The following is an 18,930-nucleotide window of genomic DNA, read 5'->3' on the forward strand; positions in this document are numbered from 1 at the left end:
TATATTCAAAATTTAAATAAGCGAGTATAAAATAAAATACAACAATAATATTAAACTAATGGTATAATAATAGTAATATATAAAAAAATATATAAGTACAAATAATAATAATAATAAATGGACCCAATTGGGATAAAAAAAAAATTTAGGGGCATTTGTACAGTAAGTAAATGCGCAAATAAGGACCAAAATGGAAAGGCGCGAAAGGGCGAAGGACCTAATGGGAAATAAACCCAATTTCAGGCCAAGCGTCCCCTCCCCAGGGGTCCAACAAATTGAGGACCAAATAAAAAAACGGGAAAAATCTTCGATCCAAATTAAAAAATGAAGAAAAGTCATAAAAGGACTAAATTGAATCAAATCGAAAATACGGAAGGGCCTAAATCACAAATAACCCCTTGATAGAAAACACGCGGATCCCCTGAGTTGGGTCGGGTCGACGCGCGGGCTAGGGAGTAAAGCGACGTCGTTTTGGGGCCAGATGAAGCTGGCCAAAACGGCGTCGTTTCCAAGCGCTATAAAAATCAAATTTTTTTTTAGATTTCTCATTTTCTTCACTTTTCTTAAAAAAGAAACTCAAAAACTCTCTCAAGCCCTTTTGGGCAGTCCGGCCTCATGCCTAAGGTCTGACCGTCGGCCACCGCGCCAGTAACCGGCCGCCGGCGATGGTGCCACCGTCTGCGGTGGCCGGAAAAGTCCAAAAGGCCTATTTTACCCCTCTTTTCGAGTTGGGTTCATATCCGGAGTTAGAAAAGCCGAAATCCTGGCCAAAAGGGGCCGAAATCGGAAGAGACCTTTCGGTTCTTCCTTCTCACCTCCGCCGAAATCAGGTAAAACTCCCTTCCCTTCGTTTTGTTTTGCTTTTGAAATCTTTGTAGAAAAAGAAACAAAATAAAATAAAATAGAAAAGGAACGTAAACAAAAAATAAGAAAGAGATGCACTGTAATCAACCTTTTTTTTATTTCATTTCTTTCTGCCAATAACTGTTTTTTGTTCTTTTTTACAAAAAAATCGGAAACCTCCTGTTTACATGCTTGTTTCGGCTTTTATAGCCTTATTTTTGCTCTCTGTTCTTTGTTGTTTTGCAGGTTTTGCAGAGCAAGTGGGCATGGGCGGTGGTGGCAGGTGCTTGGGCGGTGGCAGCTGGTGTCAGACGCGTGGGGGTATGGGGTGCAGACGGTGATGGGCATGCGGAGGGTTTGCTGGTATGGGCCCGGGCAGATTTTGGGCTTTACAGCAATGATTTCATCTAAGGCAGGGGGCAATACCTACTTCAGTTGGGAGCGTCATTTTTCTACATGCTTATGCTTTGGGTAGAGCTAGCTCCTTTTTGTTTGCGCTAGTTGCTCAAAGGGAGATTCACCTTTCTAGACTCTCAAATCCAAACACCGTCAACGCATCAAAAAGATTTTAATAGCAGAGCCTAATCAAGGCAAGACTTTAAGTTTATATCCCTGTCTCATCTAATCACGAATCTCTTATTTTTGCATGGTTTTTCGTTGAGGTTTCCCTATCATCTTATGGTTCTTTTTTGTTTCTATTGCCTTTGGGCCGTTGTATATATGTTTCGGCCATTTAGCCTTTGCAGTTAAATGCTATTCTCTCACTTGAAAAAGCATTTATTCGTTCAATGTATTATTACGATTTCTCAATATTACATTTCGAAACGAGATTACGGTGTTTAGATTATCAATATTCTAATCATCACGTAATCTTACATTACAGAATTACTGCTGTAATATAGGTTATAATTTTATTACGACTCATTCCTTAAGTTACTTAGATTATGACCATAATTTTAAATTTTGGATCAATTTGCCTTTTATTTTTATTTTATTATTTTAATCAATTTAGACATTTTTTAAAATAAAGTTTAAGACTAATTAAAAAATAAATTTTTAATAGGAACCAAAAGATCTCATACATTACAATTATAATTATTATATTTTATTTAATAATTTATTAATTATGGTTGGCGTCACTTTTCATGAATTATTATAAGTATGATTTATGAATTTCTTTAAATATCATATATTTAATTATTAATTGTAATAAAAAGTAAAAATTGTAATAATTTATCATAATTTTTTGGAAATTGAAATTACAAAATATTAAAGGAATTAAAATTGTTAAAAAACTATACTTGTTAAAAAACCAAATTTTGTAACATCAACAGTTGAGTAAAATGTGTTTCTAGGTAATCTTACCTTCAATCAACCAACATTTGAATATTAAACTTTAATCAAATGAATCAAACAAAATAATCTCGCATTTCACCAGTAATCTAATATTTCCATAATTTTATTACAAAACATAATTGTAACAGCCCGTTTTAGTTAAATCAAAATAGTAGTTTTGAAACCACAAATCCGAGGTCAAAAATTTATTTTAATATTATTTTTGGTATTTATAGCATGTGAATATATGTGTGTGAAAGTTTCGTAAAGAAATTTTATTGGTTGAATGCTTAATTCGGTAAAAATGACTAAATCGCTTAAGGTGTAAAAGTTGTGTTTTATAAGCTAAAGGTGTCTAATAGCTATAGAACATTAAAGTAAAGGTCCTTAAGTAGTAAATAGACCACAAATGTGTTAGTAGAATATGATGGCTTGGCATATTGTGTAATTACTAATGATTTTAAAGGTTATAATTGTAAATAGGTAATTGATGATAAAAAAACAAATGAAATAAATTAACCATCATCTTCCATTATCTTTTTTCAACCGAAATTAAAAGAGGAAGAAGTCATTATTAAGCTTGACATTCGGCCATTCATATTCCTTTGATTAGGTATGTATTTTTAATCCGTTTTTAATTATTTTTATGTTTTCGGGATCGTTGCAGCTTAATCTAGCTAGTTCGTACCTTCATTTTTGAAGTTGTTATAGATTTAAAATGATGCCATTGTTGAATGCTTGGTTGTTTAAGTGTTTAATGATATATTATGAAGGTTTAATGTTAGATATACAAGTTTTGTAAAGTGATTTTTGACAAAATTGTCAAAAAGGGGTTAAATTGATAAAATGTTAAATGTGGTGGTTAAAAGTGTGAATAAATTGAAAATATGGGCTGCTAGTAACATATATTAAATTCGGTTAAGCATGGGTTTGTACTAAATTGCATGAATTTGCAATTTTATGTGATAATGACTAAACTATAAAAATGTGAAAGCTTAGGGGCAAAAATGTAAAATAGCCCTAATGTGTGTTTTGGATTAAATTGAATAAATAGTTGATTAAATAAGTTAAATTTGAATTGATTTAGATCAAGAAAGGAAGAAATCGGATTTGGATCGGGGGAAGTCAAAAGTTGTTGAATAGTCGTTCCGATCCATTCGTTTCTGAACGAGGTAAGTTCATAAGTAAATAAATGTTTTTGAATTTAAATGTATATGTTTTATACATTGCCAAATTTGATTAATTATAGATATATATTGTCGAATTTGATTGTTTTATATATTGCCGAATTTGAATTGTTTATAGTTATACATTGTCGAAATTGATTTGCATATGGATATAAGTTGCCGAATTGATTTGTACATGATTATACATTGCTGAAATTAATTTGTATATGGTTATACATTGCTGAAATTGAATTGTATATGGATATAAGTTGCCGAATTGATTCGTATATGGTTGTACATTGCTGAAATTAATTTGTATATGGTTATATATTGTTGAAATTGAATTGTATATGGATATAAGTTGCCGAATTGATTTGTATATGACTATACATTGCTGAAATTAAATTGTACATGGTTATACATTGTTGAAATTGAATTGTATATGGATATAAGTTGCCGAATTGATTCGTATATGGTTATACATTGCTGAATTTGATTTGTATATACATTGCTGAACTTTATTCGTATATGGTTATACATTGTCGAATTGATTCGTATATGGTTATACATTGCCGAATTTGATTTGTATATGATTATACATTGCCGAACTTGATTGGTTTCGTGCATGAAATGATTTAATTACGAAGTCGATAGCTCTGGATGAACCTTAAAAAATGTATTTGATATTGATGACATGATATTAGGACTTCTAAGGTGTGATTTCGTGTAAGACCATATTTGGGACATCGGCATCGAAGTAAGGAAACGTGTAAGACCATGTCTGGGACATTGGCATCAAAGTAAGGAAACGTGTAAAGACCATGTCTGGGACATTGGCATCGAAGTAAGAAAACGTGTAAGACCATGTCTGGGACATAGGCATCGTATATGATTCGTATAAGACCCTGTCTGGGACATTAGCATCGATATGCGTTAACATGTAAGACCATATCCAGGATATGACATTGTACGAGCTTTATATGATTTCTGTGTGTACTTAACAAATTTGAATGTGAATTTGAGCTGAATGGCTCAGGTACGTATGAGGTTTACATGTTCAAAAAAAAAAGGGTAAGTGAAGTGATTTAATATGGTAATTTGGAATATATGAGATAAATGATTTTATATATGTATGATATTAGCTAAATTTCGGCCTATTTTGAATTAAATTATATATGTTCTTGTGTTGAATTAATTTCTTATGACTTACTAACCTTTCAAAGCTTACTTTTTGTGTCTTTTTATTGTTTTATAGATTTTGAAAGCTAGCTCGAGTTCGGGGATCATCCAGGAACATTGTCACACTATTGATCGCTATTTCGGTACTTTAAAAGTTTGTACTTTCGACTTATGGCATGTATAGGCTAGTTTCGATATGGTTTTTTTGATCTGTATATATGTGGCCATGCAAAAATGGCTTGATAATGATGTTAATGTTTGTGTATACTCGGTCATAGTATAAGCGTATTTTCGGAAGTATGGTTCATGATATATATATGTATGGTGTATTGGTTATATGCTTTGGTTGAGTAACGATTTAGTTGATGGATGTGTTTTCACTATAATGCATATGTTACCATAAACTAAATTATGTATAAGTGATTGCTTGTATATTGGTTGTTTAGGTACGGTTTGTGATGGCATAGTACGAATATGTTTTATAATTTATTTGATGGTTATCTGGGTATGGGCATAAAATGTAAATTGTGCATGAATTGTAATAAATGATCATGATGAACTATGTTTTGTTTGGTAATGTCTCGTAACCCTAATTCGGCGACGGATACAGGTTAGGAGTGTTACAATAATTTAATATTCAATGAACCAAATGCACCGCTAATAAATTTCATTTTGATGGTTAACCAAAACCTAAATCAATTTTGGGTAAAAAGTTCTCTAAATATGGATAGCAATATGGTTTGTAAATGCCTCTAATTTCGGCCTCCCTTATCATTATTATTAGCTTCCTTCTTGTATACCTCGTACTCATGTATACGACGAATCCGAGAGTACCATAGAGATGTAGCCAGTTAGAAGTATATGCAGCTGAACTAGTACTCATCATTCCATTAACTGGCTGGGAAGAGTGAGAAGAATCCAACAACCTGATATGGATGCTAATTACTGTCGACTAGAAGTTTTAAACCTTTTATTACTAATTAACTTCATTGAAATCTGTACACATAGTTTAATCAGCTTTGTCGGGACCCGTGCTCCAAGGTTGTGGAACAAGATCTTATAAAGATACTTTTATATACATCAAAAAAGATAGGCTGGTTTTCATTTTGTTTTACCAAATACCGAGTCCTGGTTTTTTTTTTCCTTGAACAGTGTTGCAAAAAGCAGAACTCATGGAACTAAAATCTATGAGCGACAACTTGTGTAAGATTCTTGGAATGCACTACAACCTTGTACCTGAAATGAAAACAAAAAACTAACCTTTTCAAGCTAAAGCTTTCCTTTATTAGTATTGGGAAAACCCTAATCTTCACACCAAGCAAAACCTTCCCAATAACACCATGTTAAGCACTTGCACGAGTCTGACTCTTAATTGGACATCTGTTTTTGCTTTTGTAGAACACAAAATTGCAGGTGCTCTGTCTTGTGCCATGGGAGTTTTTAAGACAAACAAGATGAAGAAAGCATTTCCGTATTAAAATCTATTTAATTATATATATTATATAGGCATATCCTTTAGCATCAAGGCAAGATTGTCGGATTAGATTTAGATAGGCTAATAAATCCTTGATATTCGATAGAGTTGTTAAAACCATTTGCCTCAAGTTGGTTGGAACATTCTCCAAGTTGTGCCTACTGCACATTTTTCCACTTGATTATTGATTATGAGTATCAAACAATCACAACTGTGCGTACGGGAACATTTGAATACCCATCTTAACTTCTAAGTAACTTTAAATAAAAACCGTAATAAAAACGGATACTATGCGCACTAATTTATATTTTAAAACTCTTTGTACACGATATTTTAAGATATAATTGAAATATGCATACCTAATTTAATTTATTAATTTTCTTTTAAGCTAAAATCATAATCCATTACATAAGTGATTCTGAATAAACTTGTATCAATGGCTAATCTTACATAACTTAATTTTATGTGCTTTGTCAATGAATATATTAAGAAGTTCTATTGGGATTATGTATGGTACCATCTTAAATGTGGGTCATGTTGGATGAGTAACATGATCATTCATTCATGTAACATTTAAGAGTTGAAGAGTGAACTGAAAATTTATGAGCAAAACATTATATGTTTGGCAGTTCAGTAGTCAGTACTTGTAAGGAAAAAAAAAAGTTGTGGCGACCGGAGATCCCTGTGTTGAAGTGAAATCTTGGAAACCCAATGTCCACCACAAATGGCCGCTCGCCCCATCTTATCTCTTTTCTTCATTGTATCTTTCTATATATTATATATATGCATACACATAGCCTATGTGGAAAGAAGAACTTAATGGCCAGAAGAGGTCCACGATGTGAAGCTGTCAATCTTTAGTTAGCATCAGCTAGACGACGATAATGTAAATGTAGACAAATTCGAAGAATCGTATTTATAACATGCTTTGATACTCTCCTTTTGATATTTTTTTTCTTCTATTTTTACCTATAATTAAGTTAGGCAAAGGGTAAAATAAAAGAAAATTTTATTTAAATAGAGAAAGGATTGTTTGAATATGTGATTCCACGTCATCCTTATCTTTTTTCCAATAGGAAAATAACAAATAAGATTTTTCCTCCTGATTTTTAGCCTTTTCCTCTTGAAAAAAAAAATCAAATCCAACTAAAAATGTTAAAAATCAAGAGCAAAAAAATTGATTTGTCATTCTCTTATTAGAAATGAATAAGGATGACGTGGAATCGCAGTTTTATACCATCCATTCTCTATTTAAATAATAGTGATATATTGATATGCAACTAAAGTATTATTATACACACAGTGGGAGCGGACTCGGCATTTGAATTAAGTTCAAATCTGGGAAGCGACATTGTTGGTTCCATAAAACGGATAAAAGCACTTATAATTATACATCAATCTTTATTATACTCAAGCTCATATTCTTCTTGTTATTGTAACAGTAGCCATGTCAATTTAGTTAAAGTTAAATTAAATGTATGAAATAATATTTAAATGTAGATTAATTTATTGAAGTATAAAAATTAAAATTGTGGGATAGTCCAAGTTATTGTAAATCACAAAGTTTACCAATTAAAGCATTAAAAACCACTTTGATTAACTTGCTAAGAATAATGAACCTTTTGTTTGAGTACCAGATTATATTTTACCTGCTTTCAAATATATAGTACTTCACTTGAAATTGAGGTCTAATATTATAAAAAAAAAAAAGAGAATTGGTTCATAACTAATTAAAAGTTTATACAGTTAGAACCTAGGATCAAATATGATTGGTTTGTACAGTTATAATCAGAAATTGGAGGTTCTAATTTAACATTTAACCTCTAAAGAAAATTTTAAAACAAAAAACTATAATCTTGCTTGATTAATGAAACATCAATCCAAACCACATCTGGTTGTAACAAATTGCAATAAGAAAAACGTTGAGAGGAAAATTAAAAATTCTTGCTCTCCAAACACGTAATAATTAGTAGGGTGAGGAGAGGGGGACCCTATAAAAGGATGAAAATCAAAGGCAAAAGGAGTGTGGATAAAACGTGTGTTTCATCAGCCAATCATATTTCAGAAAACAAAATCAGAATCCTCCAATCTCAATCTCAATCCCAATCCTCCATTTTTATATCATAAGTTAATAACTCGAATTTTCCCACTTTTTTTTTTTTGTTCTTTTTCCCAAACAGGAAGCTTGAATTTACCCGACCCGTCAATTCTGAATTTTCTGTTTCTGCTTATAATTCCATACCCATTAAACTAAGTTCACCTCCAGCCTTTACCCTGAGGCCCTTTTTCATCCTTTTTCTTGGACAAAAACAAATACTTGAGTTCACGCTCTGTTCCTCCCTTTAATTTGGGTTTTCGGATCGTGAGTTTTCGGGTTTTTTTCTCTCTCCAAAACAATGGCGGTTTCTTCGACTTTTTCCGGTGCTAAATTGGAGCGTTTGTTGATCAATTCTTGCTCATCGCCCTCGGCTTCTTCTTTGCGGGCTTGTTCTCTTTCCCACCAGCAAATGAAGGCTTTTTCCAAGCCTAATCGTGGAAGAAAAGCTTTGGCTCAGAGGACTGGTGGAGTTAGATGTGAAGTTGCTCAATCCGACGCCATTAACGAAGGCGAAAAAATGGATCCTTCCAAGGCTTCTGCACTCTCCGCTCTTGAACAGCTCAAGACTTCCGCTGCTGACAGTACGTTTTCCTTTAATTTCTGCTAAATTTTCCTTCTTTTTTTTCTTCCTCCTCCACTTGTTTTGGCTGAATTTTGTGTTATTCAGTTTTAGATTGAATTGTGAATTTGTAATTGGATGAATTGCTGCTTAACAATGTGATTAGACTGAAAAGTTTCAATGTTTAGAAGCAGAAATGTTTGACCAGTTATAATATTTAGATTTTTTAGAGCATCAATTAAATTAAAATTGTTTTATTTCTGTATTTGGTATATTTGTATAGTTTTATACTTTATGAGCTAAACAGAAATATTATGCAAAAGAATTGCTTTATTTCAACCTACTAAGCATGCATTTGCCTCTTTTAGGTGGTTGAATGGGGAAAAAATTCAAACTTTGTGCTATGCCTTGAAATATAGAACCTTTTCTTTACTTTATATATACCTTGGAATTGTATGAATAAAACCATAATCAATCTCTTTTTTCTTGAATTTGCTTTGAAGAAGAGGGAGGAAAGCTATGTTGGTTGAACTCAGGGGTGTCAAATATGGATATATGTCCAACACGGGTATTTAATTTTTTACTGAAGTCTTCATGTAATTGGAGGGTCCTTGGAGGATCATATCCCGATACTCTTGTCTGAGAACGTGTGGGACATGGTACTATCACAAAAACTGAAGAGTCGGAGTAACATGGAAGGAAATTGTCTCCATGAACAAACTCCTAATACTGATGGTTCCCTATTTTATGCCTTTACTGTCTGGAAACTTCTAGATTTTAAGAACAAAATCTTGATATGGGACCCTTTTATCTCTAACTTAGAATTCACTGTATTTAAGTCCCTTTTTCAGGTATTTTAATCAAATGTACATTGTATAATCCTTTCTGCAAAATATACATGTTAATATTCCTGAAAATCTTGCTATTGGTCCATACCAGGGTATACAAAGGAAAGGAGCAGCATTGTGGTCATAGGACTTAGTGTTCACACTGCGCCTGTGGAGATGCGTGAGAAACTTGCCATTCCTGAAGCAGAATGGCCACGAGCCATTGCCGAATTATGTGGTTTGAATCACATAGAAGAGGCTGCTGTTCTCAGCACCTGCAACAGGATGGAAATATATGTTGTGGCTCTATCGCAGCATCGTGGAGTCAAAGAAGTAACTGAATGGATGTCAAAGGTACATTATTCGTTGGACTCTATAGTTTGTGATATTTACCTCTATGAAAACTCCAAATTGGCAGTAGTTTAAGTAACTGCAAATTCGTTGCAGACTAGTGGTATCCCAGTTTCAGAGATTTGCGAGCACCGGTTTTTGTTGTACAACAAGGATGCTACACAGCACATCTTTGAAGTATCTGCTGGTCTTGACTCTCTTGTTCTTGGAGAAGGTCAAATCCTTGCACAAGTTAAACAAGTTGTCAAAGTTGGGCAAGGTGTTGTTGGCTTTGGAAGGAACATTAGTGGGCTGTTCAAGCACGCAATTACTGTTGGGAAGCGTGTTAGAACAGAGACTAACATTGCTGCTGGGGCTGTTTCTGTTAGCTCTGCTGCTGTTGAACTGGCTTTAATGAAGCTGCCTGAGTCCTCGCATGCTACTGCTCGAATGTTGGTTATTGGAGCAGGAAAGATGGGGAAGCTTGTGATCAAGCACTTGGTGGCAAAAGGTTGTACCAAGATGGTTGTTGTTAACAGAAGTGAGGAGAAAGTTGCAGCAATCCATGAGGAGATGCAAGGTGTTGAAATTATTTACAGGCCCTTGACAGACATGCTCGCTTGTTCAGCTGAAGCTGATGTGGTCTTCACCAGTACCGCATCAGAAACCCCATTGTTTCTGAAAGAGCATGTCAAGGATCTCCCCCCTGTCAGTTCTGAAGTTGGCGCTTTAAGGCTCTTCGTTGATATCTCTGTTCCACGAAATGTGGGATCATGTGTCTCAGATGTTGAAGGTGCACGTCTCTACAATGTTGATGACCTGAAGGAGGTTGTAGCTGCTAATAAAGAGGACCGACTACGAAAAGCAATGGAAGCTCAGGCCATTATTGCTGAGGAATCGAAACAGTTTGAAGCATGGAGGGATTCACTGGAAACTGTTCCAACCATCAAGAAGTTGAGAGCCTACGCAGAGAGAATTCGAGTTGCAGAGTTGGAGAAATGCTTATCAAAGATGGGTGAAGATATCCCTAAGAAAACAAGGAGGGCTGTGGATGATCTCAGCCGGGGAATTGTGAATAAACTTCTCCATGGTCCAATGCAGCACCTGAGGTGTGATGGTAGCGACGATCGAACTCTCAGTGAGACCCTTGAGAACATGCATGCACTTAACAGAATGTTCGGCCTCGAGTCAGATATATCACTTTTCGAGCAGAAAATTCGAGCCAAGGTGGAACAAAGCCAAAAGTAAGTGTCAATATAGAATCTCTCGCGTTACGACCAATTACACTCCCTCACAGTCAAATAAGAGGAAATTTTCCTCACATTGTCATGAGTTTCTAGTGGAGTAACTAATCTATTTAGGGTCCTTGTGGGGTCATCTTTCAATTCATTAATTTGTGCAATTCAGACGCTTGTGCTTGAATCTCATTTGACTTCACAGTCCTACAACATGATTGTTAGTGTTTTTTCGGCTTTGTAGTGTGCAGTATGAAGTGAGTTTGATCCCTGTATCATTCATCTATAGAATGTAAGATACCTATTTGAACAATATAAATCATTGTAATTAATTCACTACTTGTTTTAATATCAAGCTGAAATTCTCTGTAAAATTATTTATTCAGATTTATTTTTTCTTTTTTGTTAAGTGAACTGCATTGCTGATTATGACCCCCAAAAAATGATAGGTACGGTCTATAAACAGCCAACCCAAAAGTGAAACAGGGAAGGGATGGTTCTTTCATTGCATTGATAGAAATCTATCTAGAAACAAAATATTCCTCTATTTCTTAGAGAATCGTTGGTTTCACCGACGAACTACATGGGAAAGTGGACTGTAGAACCGGCAATATGAATATGTATTGGTTAGATGTACACCTTGGCTGTCTGAAATACCTGGCTGTTCTACTTGGCTTGCAATTTGTGAAAGACTTGGTATAAAGTATTTGTGTGATTCCCAGGGAATGTTAAAAAAAGCCATAAATGGAATCACTCTATACACATATATGGGCTTAATTCATTTTGTTTATCATTACAGGATAGTGGAGGTTGGGAATCTTACTATCAGGGGCAGCAATGGAAGTTAAATTCTGGGCTATACTAAGTATTTCTATTCATATGGGCTATGATCTATGGGCAAACCTGAAGTTACAGCCTAAATCACTCTGCCTTTGTGTTCTCAAACTTGAAGTTTAGTTATAATCCTTTTGAAAAGGTTGATTGGGAACCAAGCTGAGCTGAGCTGCAGTTGTCCATGGCTTGCACCAGAGGACAAATGAAGCAATATGTGGAGGATTGGGTGCAAACAGGTGCCTCCATGGCAGACAATTTTGTGACCAATGAATTTCTTTCAAAACCAAAAGGAAGAAGACATACAAACTAGGGAGGGTACACCTTGCCTGCTAACTAAGATAGTTTAATGGCTGATATATATCGTTATAGCCTTTGGAATCACACTGACAACAGTAAGACTCCAAAAGGGAACCCTGACTGTACATTAAGGTCCATGAAAACCACATGGTTCATCAAATATCAGATGAGAGATCAACCAATTATGGTTAGACCCCCCCTCCCAGCTATCGTTATTCACCAATAATGCTGACAGAGACTTCACACATAGGACCATTTATTTTTGTCATTTGGCACCAATTGATATTATCACCCAGGACAAACCAGCTATGAGCTTTGAATCCAAGGACAACCGAGCTAGAAAATGAGAAGACGTGCAGGTTTTTGTAACCAACGGTTCCCTTCTCCGTCATTATAATACCTGCAATGTTTTGGGTCCATGATGTTTTGAATACGTTTTTGGACAAAGAATAGCACTAATTGCGCTACTAAGAAGACTTGCAAGCTAAGGCAAATTGTGATTGGTTTGGCATTTTGGTTTAAATTGCATGAACATCATCTATCAGTTTGAAACGAAATACACTGCCAAATTCTGTTAACATGTCATACTAAATAAACAGCACAACGTAAACTCCTTGATACAAGCCTTTTTCCAATTATACGGCCATCTACAGGATTATATATTGGATTATGTTTTAACCTTGGCTAGGAGTTTGGAACTTTCCTGCAAGAATCTTTAGGAATTTGGGGGATTTGCAAAGGGACCCAAAATTGAAAAACATGAAAATCTTTTGGGTCCCTACTCCTTCCCCATTTCTAAGAGTTAGATCCCCTCCAACAAAACTGGACCTAAAGGGCTCTCTCCCTTCAAAGCTAAGCACCCTAAGCTGCGAAATGAGGAGCTTTTTTTCAACATATGGAAAACCAGAAAACCCATTTTTTCTTAGTTCCAAAATTCAACAAAGGCTCACAAATTTTTCTATTTTTCTCCTCTTGAAAACACGTAACAAATGTGTGTACTTTATAACAATAACAAGTAAGACCCATGTTCATAAAGCGAAGCAAACGTGGACCTTCCCTTCCTCAGAGGCTGCCCACAAGTTGATAGGATAAGGTATTACAGGTAAAAAACTCTTTTATTTCTGCTACTGCCCAAGGCTAAGCAAAAAGAAAGGAAAAGCGATGTGGAAATGGACCCTACTTAAGGCTGGACACTATAACATCTACATCTATGCCGGTTACCATGTCTGATCAGATAAATCCCCGGCGTTGGTTTGTTTGTGATTGTGAAAGTGTTGATGGAGACTCCGATCTGTGATAATGCACGCTCAACAAGCTTATGAAAATCAACCACAAAACCATCAATTTTGCATTTTAAAAAACAAAGTTTCAGGGTTAATTTCTCATGTTTTGGACAGACCATTGTATTAATATAATATATGGTTATCACATGGTATATATATAAGATACTCCAATTGTCAGGAAAAATAATAATGAGGAGGTGAAGCCCATCATATATATGTCAGAACTCTGAAACACAAGAAAGAAGGTTCAGTTGTGGTTAAAATTCAGGGATCCAAAAGCAAAAATATAAAAATAAAACAAAGAGAATATAAAAAGAAGAAAATGATTCATTCATCATTTATCAATTCCAAGTCCAAGTTACCCCAATCATTCTTACACCATTTCCCACTTTTTTCCTTTTTCCTAAAGGATAACTTTTTAAACTACATCAAAATAATAATGGATTAAAACCCCACTAATTACTCCATAAAAAAGCCAAGAAAACAGCAACCCAATTATAATATTAAGCATTTACAACTTTGTAAGCTGATGATGATGATGATGATGATACATACATTTCCCTAAACAAATTAAAATGGGGATTTTAATTTAGAACCAAAAACAGAAGAGTATTTTCCATTTGAAGCCACCCATCAATCAAATGCTTGAATTTTTAGTTTTTAGCTCATGGCAGAAATGCCCGCGCCGTCTGCTGCCACCAGCATGTTCCCCTATAATGATATAACTAGATTTTTTTTAATAATATTTAAAAGGAAAAGGGCAACTAAAATCTAGCATTTTCGAAGCCGTGTAAATCGCTGACTCTATTCAACGACTTCTTCATCATGGCGACTTTAGCCAACTTCTCAGCCGCTCTCCAAGCCGAAGACGGCGTAAGTGGCTCTCCGTTTTCATCCATCACCACTGTCATCCACTCCCTTTCTCTTTCCCTTTCCCTTTCGTTCACCCTCCGTCGTTGGATTTCCATCATCTGCTGTTTCCTCCAATGCAATTCCGCCAACTCAACTTCTAACCCTCTGGCATACTCTTCGGCCGACTGCGAATTCGACTGCATCAACAAGGCTCGAGCCGAGCCCAACAAATGGTAAGCGCTTGTCAAGTCGTTACTGCACTCTATCAGCCTTCTCGCCTCGGCTATGGCTCGAGTCGAGATGAAAAAGAATCTCAACTGTTCGATTTTAGGAGCCGATAATCGAACGTCGTTGGGCCGAGGTACGAGAAGCGCTTGATCTCTGCCGTACACGACTTCTTGTGTGGCGGGATCCTTGTAAAGACAGCGAACGCACATCACGTGGCTGGATCCAACCGCCGAAGTTGGGACTTTCAGTTCCACGAGCAATTCCCTTTCTTCCTCGGCGTATAAATCGCCTAGCCGGACGGAGCCGGAAGTTAAAACAGTAGGCTTCCCGTTACATGAATAAACGGCTGTTATTTCAGCTGGTGCAGAGCCGGATGCGAAGCTGAGCTGGATTCTCAAATCTTGGACCACAACGCTCAATAACCCACCAACGCATTTGGCAAACGCATCCTCAGCTGGCTCATGACTGTACCCGCCGCTCTGCCCGAACCCGAACGCGTGAACCGGGATTTCAATGTGGGCGAAGCGAGTGGACGAGGCGTGGCTTGAATGGTGCCGTTGATTGGAAGCGTTGGATTGGACTCTTTCATCCTGACCGTCGGACAACAACATTATGCTAGCAACTGGATTTCTTTCCCTCCGATCCTCAAGAACTTTGGTTGCCTTCCTCAACGCATCGCCAACGCTGGTTCCTTGACCGCAGGCGAGCCGGTCAATAATGCGCCGAGCAGCTCGTTGACCCTGAGCCGTCATCCTCCGCAAAGGCAATAACCGTTTCGAAGTAACCGAGAAAGCCACGATGGAAAGCCTATCAGCCGAGCCGAGCGACGAAATGACTAAACGCATGGCGCGTTTCAACATCTGGAGCTTAGCGCCGGTCATGCTACCGCTGACATCAAGAACCGTAACCAAATCGATAGGCGCACGATGCGAAGGGTCCAAATGCGACGTCGAATTGCTACTATTCCTCGAAGGAGCCAATATTTTAGCGGGGGGAGGTGGAGCCTTGATTTTCAAAGCCACAGCATAAGTTTCGTATCCACGGCCCACTGAAACGACCGCCGTTTCGGGAGATAATCTGACCTGGACATTCCTAAAATCACGGCCTTTGAACGAGAGTACGTCATCGGATTTGACGGCGGATGAAGATTTGGGATTAACGAAGAACCCTTGGAACTCCTCGACGTCGTCGTCGTCTTCTTCTTGTTCGATGTTTTCATCAGCTTCTGGGATGGGAATAAAACGAGCACCGGCGGTTGGGGACAGCAATGGCTCATCGTCATCGTAGGATCTTAAATCGGACGGTTTGGCTTTGGGTTTCTGTTTGGGTTTTGGTTCCGGCTGGTTGACAATTCTGGGCGAACAAGATTCAATGATTTTTTTTTCTTCAATTCTAGGGGTGGTGTTTTCGATCAGAGGTGTGTCGTTTTGAGGAGCTGAGTTTCTGTGGATGGAGAGAAGAGGAACATCTTTCCAGGTGGTATTACACACCGGGCAAACGAGGGAATCATGTTTACGAACATGAGCAGCGATGCATGGGAAATGAAAGGCATGTGCACATTCAGCTGTGTAAATGGCAGTTCCTTGACCTGTCTTCACGCTGTTCAAACAGATTCCACAGCTACTCTGCCAAATTCAAACAAACAAAAAAAAACCGGAAACATCAGTCTTTAAGCCATCAAAATATTTAATATTTAAACACATTTTGATTGTCAGAATTTTGATATTGCTTACCCTGAACTTGAAGCTGTTACGGAAAAGTGAGAGCTTGAGAGGGGAACGAGGAGAGGAAGGATTGGAGGATAGAATTGGTTTAGGACTTTTAGTGGCTGCTCTAGGGGTGGTTTTGCAATGGAGAGTGGGGCTTTCATTTGTGGAAGACGGTTCAACAGTAGTGCGGCAACGAAGACTGGGGCTAGAAACCGGTTGAGATTGGAAACGGGGCGTAGAAGGGTTACTTCCAGTAGAAAAAAAGCTCAGCTTGGCACAATTCCTGGGGCTAGGACTTGGACTCTGATGTTGCTTATCTATAACAGTGTTTTCAGGGTCTCTAGGGATTGTAGTGCAAAAGGCTCTTCTCCAACCCGTACCCATGTTTCAGTGCACTCCAAAAAGAGAAAAATATGTAACAAGGACACTCACTCTCCTTTCCCCTTTCTTTCTCGTTTCTCGTTGCTCTTTTATCTCTTTATCTAATTCCACCTTTATTTATCTTTTACCCATAAGATGAAGAGAAAAGGAATAGGAAAGAAGGGTTTTGTTTTGATCGATCTAAGGTTGCGACAGAGGACAAAAGGGTAGGGATCAAAGCTTTAAAGATACGAAGAGCATGGGATCAAATACGACAAGTTAGTGGTATTTAGCTCCTTTCTCTGCCCTTTTTCCATTTCCATTTTCCATTAATAACACCCCCAAAAAGATCTGTGCAAGGCTTGAGATCTACTGCTCCTTGTCTCTCTCACTCTCTCTCTCTCTTTGAGAAACCCAGAGCTAAGCTTTTCTTCCACTGAATATTTATATCCATTGGAAATGGTAATTCGAAGGAATTTTAACCTGTTTAACCGGCACGTGTTGGTTGATTTTTCACGTTACCGGTCAACGATCACCTCCCTTCTCCTTTCTGTCTCCACCTCGTTATCCCACCGACCTGTTATCTCACACCATGCCCTTTCATGGCTCCATGCAGTTTGAATACCGCTACCTTCACGCGCCATCTTGATGCGTGAACTGGAATCAAGGTGGTTTCTTAAAGTACGTGCTCTTCCTCCGCGTCCCTCGAGAGTATTAATGTTTTTCAGAGTTGAAAAAAACAAACCACCTTTGGGGTTTATCTGTTATTCATGCATGATTCATATATCCCCGGTAGGCGCCAGGGGATATTATATTATATCATCCCTTATTATTTTTGCATGTTCTGCATCTCATCATACTTTTCACCAGTCCTTTTATTCGATTCATCTCAGCCGTTCATCAGGCTAAATGAATTTAATGATGATGATCATCATCAGATATGGTCTCAAGTCTTAGGGTGGGTTTGGATGGGCGATTGGGTATGGTGCGATGCGTTTAGTTTAATTTTTGTCTCACACTACAGTATTACTCCAGTATTTAATCTCACCGCCACCGCTATTTTTACACTAACAGCAGTAAACGCACCGTCCATCCAAACTCATCATTAACCAACTATCACCTCATCATTGAACCCCCAAGTTCACAATTAGGGGTTGAAACCAACAAGTATCAAAAAGTGTTAAAGTGCTAATCCAAGGTTTAAGTAGGAGCCTAGGATGGCAGGCTAGAGTAGGTAAATCTTAGTGGTAAAAAATAAACAAGGTTGATGTCAACAAAGAGCAGCCTATGGCAATGGCAAATCTTTGAATATTAATTACTGTATCATAGTAGGATAGTGAAACACATTGATTGCAACTGAAAAGGAATCAGAAAAAACCATATAGGACTTTAGGGGTAAAGGGTAGGGGCCGGGGAAAGGTGGGGGTGGCTTAGACACCCACATGTTGGGTCCTTTTGTATGAAGGTGTGGGTGTTTGTGGTTTAGAGACCATGGCCTAGAAGATCCGCCATTGGCCCTTTGGATGGCTTAGGGTGCCTCGACCTTACGGGATTCTCAACCTAATTGGTGGGGGTGGTGCTCGGTATCAGGCCATGTTTGTGAATTAATTTGCCTTTTTTTTAAAATTTAAATAATAATAGGATTCAACGATTTTATGCATTAATTTGACGATCGTCATCATCAGATAACGAAGTCATGAAGCACGTGAATGCATAGGCTCTCCTCCTTTAATACCCCCCATAACAAATGCCTATATTATTATTGATATTTGATAGACGAAAAAAAAAGGAATAAAAATATTGTAGAATTTAAAACAACTCTGACTGCATAATAAATGAGATATCGAAGTTAGCAAACCAAATCCCAACAATCAAAATTAAATTCGAATCACGGATTTTGTTACCTTCCCAAAAACAGCATCACACTCAGAGAGTAAAACATTTGAACCAAATACAAACATTGAATTTTATTGGCTAAATAATTAATGAACACTTGTTTACAATTTTAAACTGGGACTAATTTTGCAAATCTTTCAAATTTTTCATTTAAAATACAAGAATGAAAATTTTAATATGTATATATATATACTACTTGAATAATTTAAATATATTTAATGCAGAGATTTGTAAAAAATCCAATTCATTTACTGCGGTGCAAATGATCACTAGAGGAGTTAATGTGCTACATCCTCACTATAGTTTAAGTGGAAGCAATATGATCAATGTCAAAAGATAAAAATAAAATAAAAATTGTTGATGATTGGTTGGCGGGTTGTACATCTATGAGGTACCTCCTAGAGCCATTGCTAGTTTGTTGTTAG

At 36.9% G+C, this 18,930-nt stretch overlaps 2 protein-coding genes across 2 annotated transcripts; one reads left to right on the forward strand and one right to left on the reverse strand.

Annotated features, from left to right (window-relative positions):
* Positions 1–8,025: 8,025 nt before the first annotated feature.
* Positions 8,026–11,382, forward strand: LOC107905198 (glutamyl-tRNA reductase 1, chloroplastic). Its single transcript, XM_016831787.2, has 3 exons — positions 8,026–8,676; positions 9,594–9,835; positions 9,929–11,382. Exons 1-3 carry the CDS (start codon positions 8,394–8,396, stop codon positions 11,057–11,059), a joined length of 1,656 nt encoding a protein of 551 aa, XP_016687276.1. The 5' UTR covers positions 8,026–8,393; the 3' UTR covers positions 11,060–11,382.
* Positions 11,383–13,769: 2,387 nt separating this feature from the next.
* LOC107905199 (E3 ubiquitin-protein ligase WAV3) lies at positions 13,770–17,090 on the reverse strand. The gene is made up of 2 exons (XM_016831788.2): positions 16,274–17,090; positions 13,770–16,165 (listed from the first exon to the last, which is right to left on the reverse strand). Exons 1-2 carry the CDS (start codon positions 16,631–16,633, stop codon positions 14,225–14,227), a joined length of 2,301 nt encoding a protein of 766 aa, XP_016687277.2. The 5' UTR covers positions 16,634–17,090; the 3' UTR covers positions 13,770–14,224.
* Between the last annotated feature and the right edge of the window lie 1,840 nt (positions 17,091–18,930).

The sequence above is a fragment of the Gossypium hirsutum genome, chromosome D05, assembly GCF_007990345.1.
Source record: "Gossypium hirsutum isolate 1008001.06 chromosome D05, Gossypium_hirsutum_v2.1, whole genome shotgun sequence".
Taxonomy (NCBI): domain Eukaryota; kingdom Viridiplantae; phylum Streptophyta; class Magnoliopsida; order Malvales; family Malvaceae; genus Gossypium; species Gossypium hirsutum.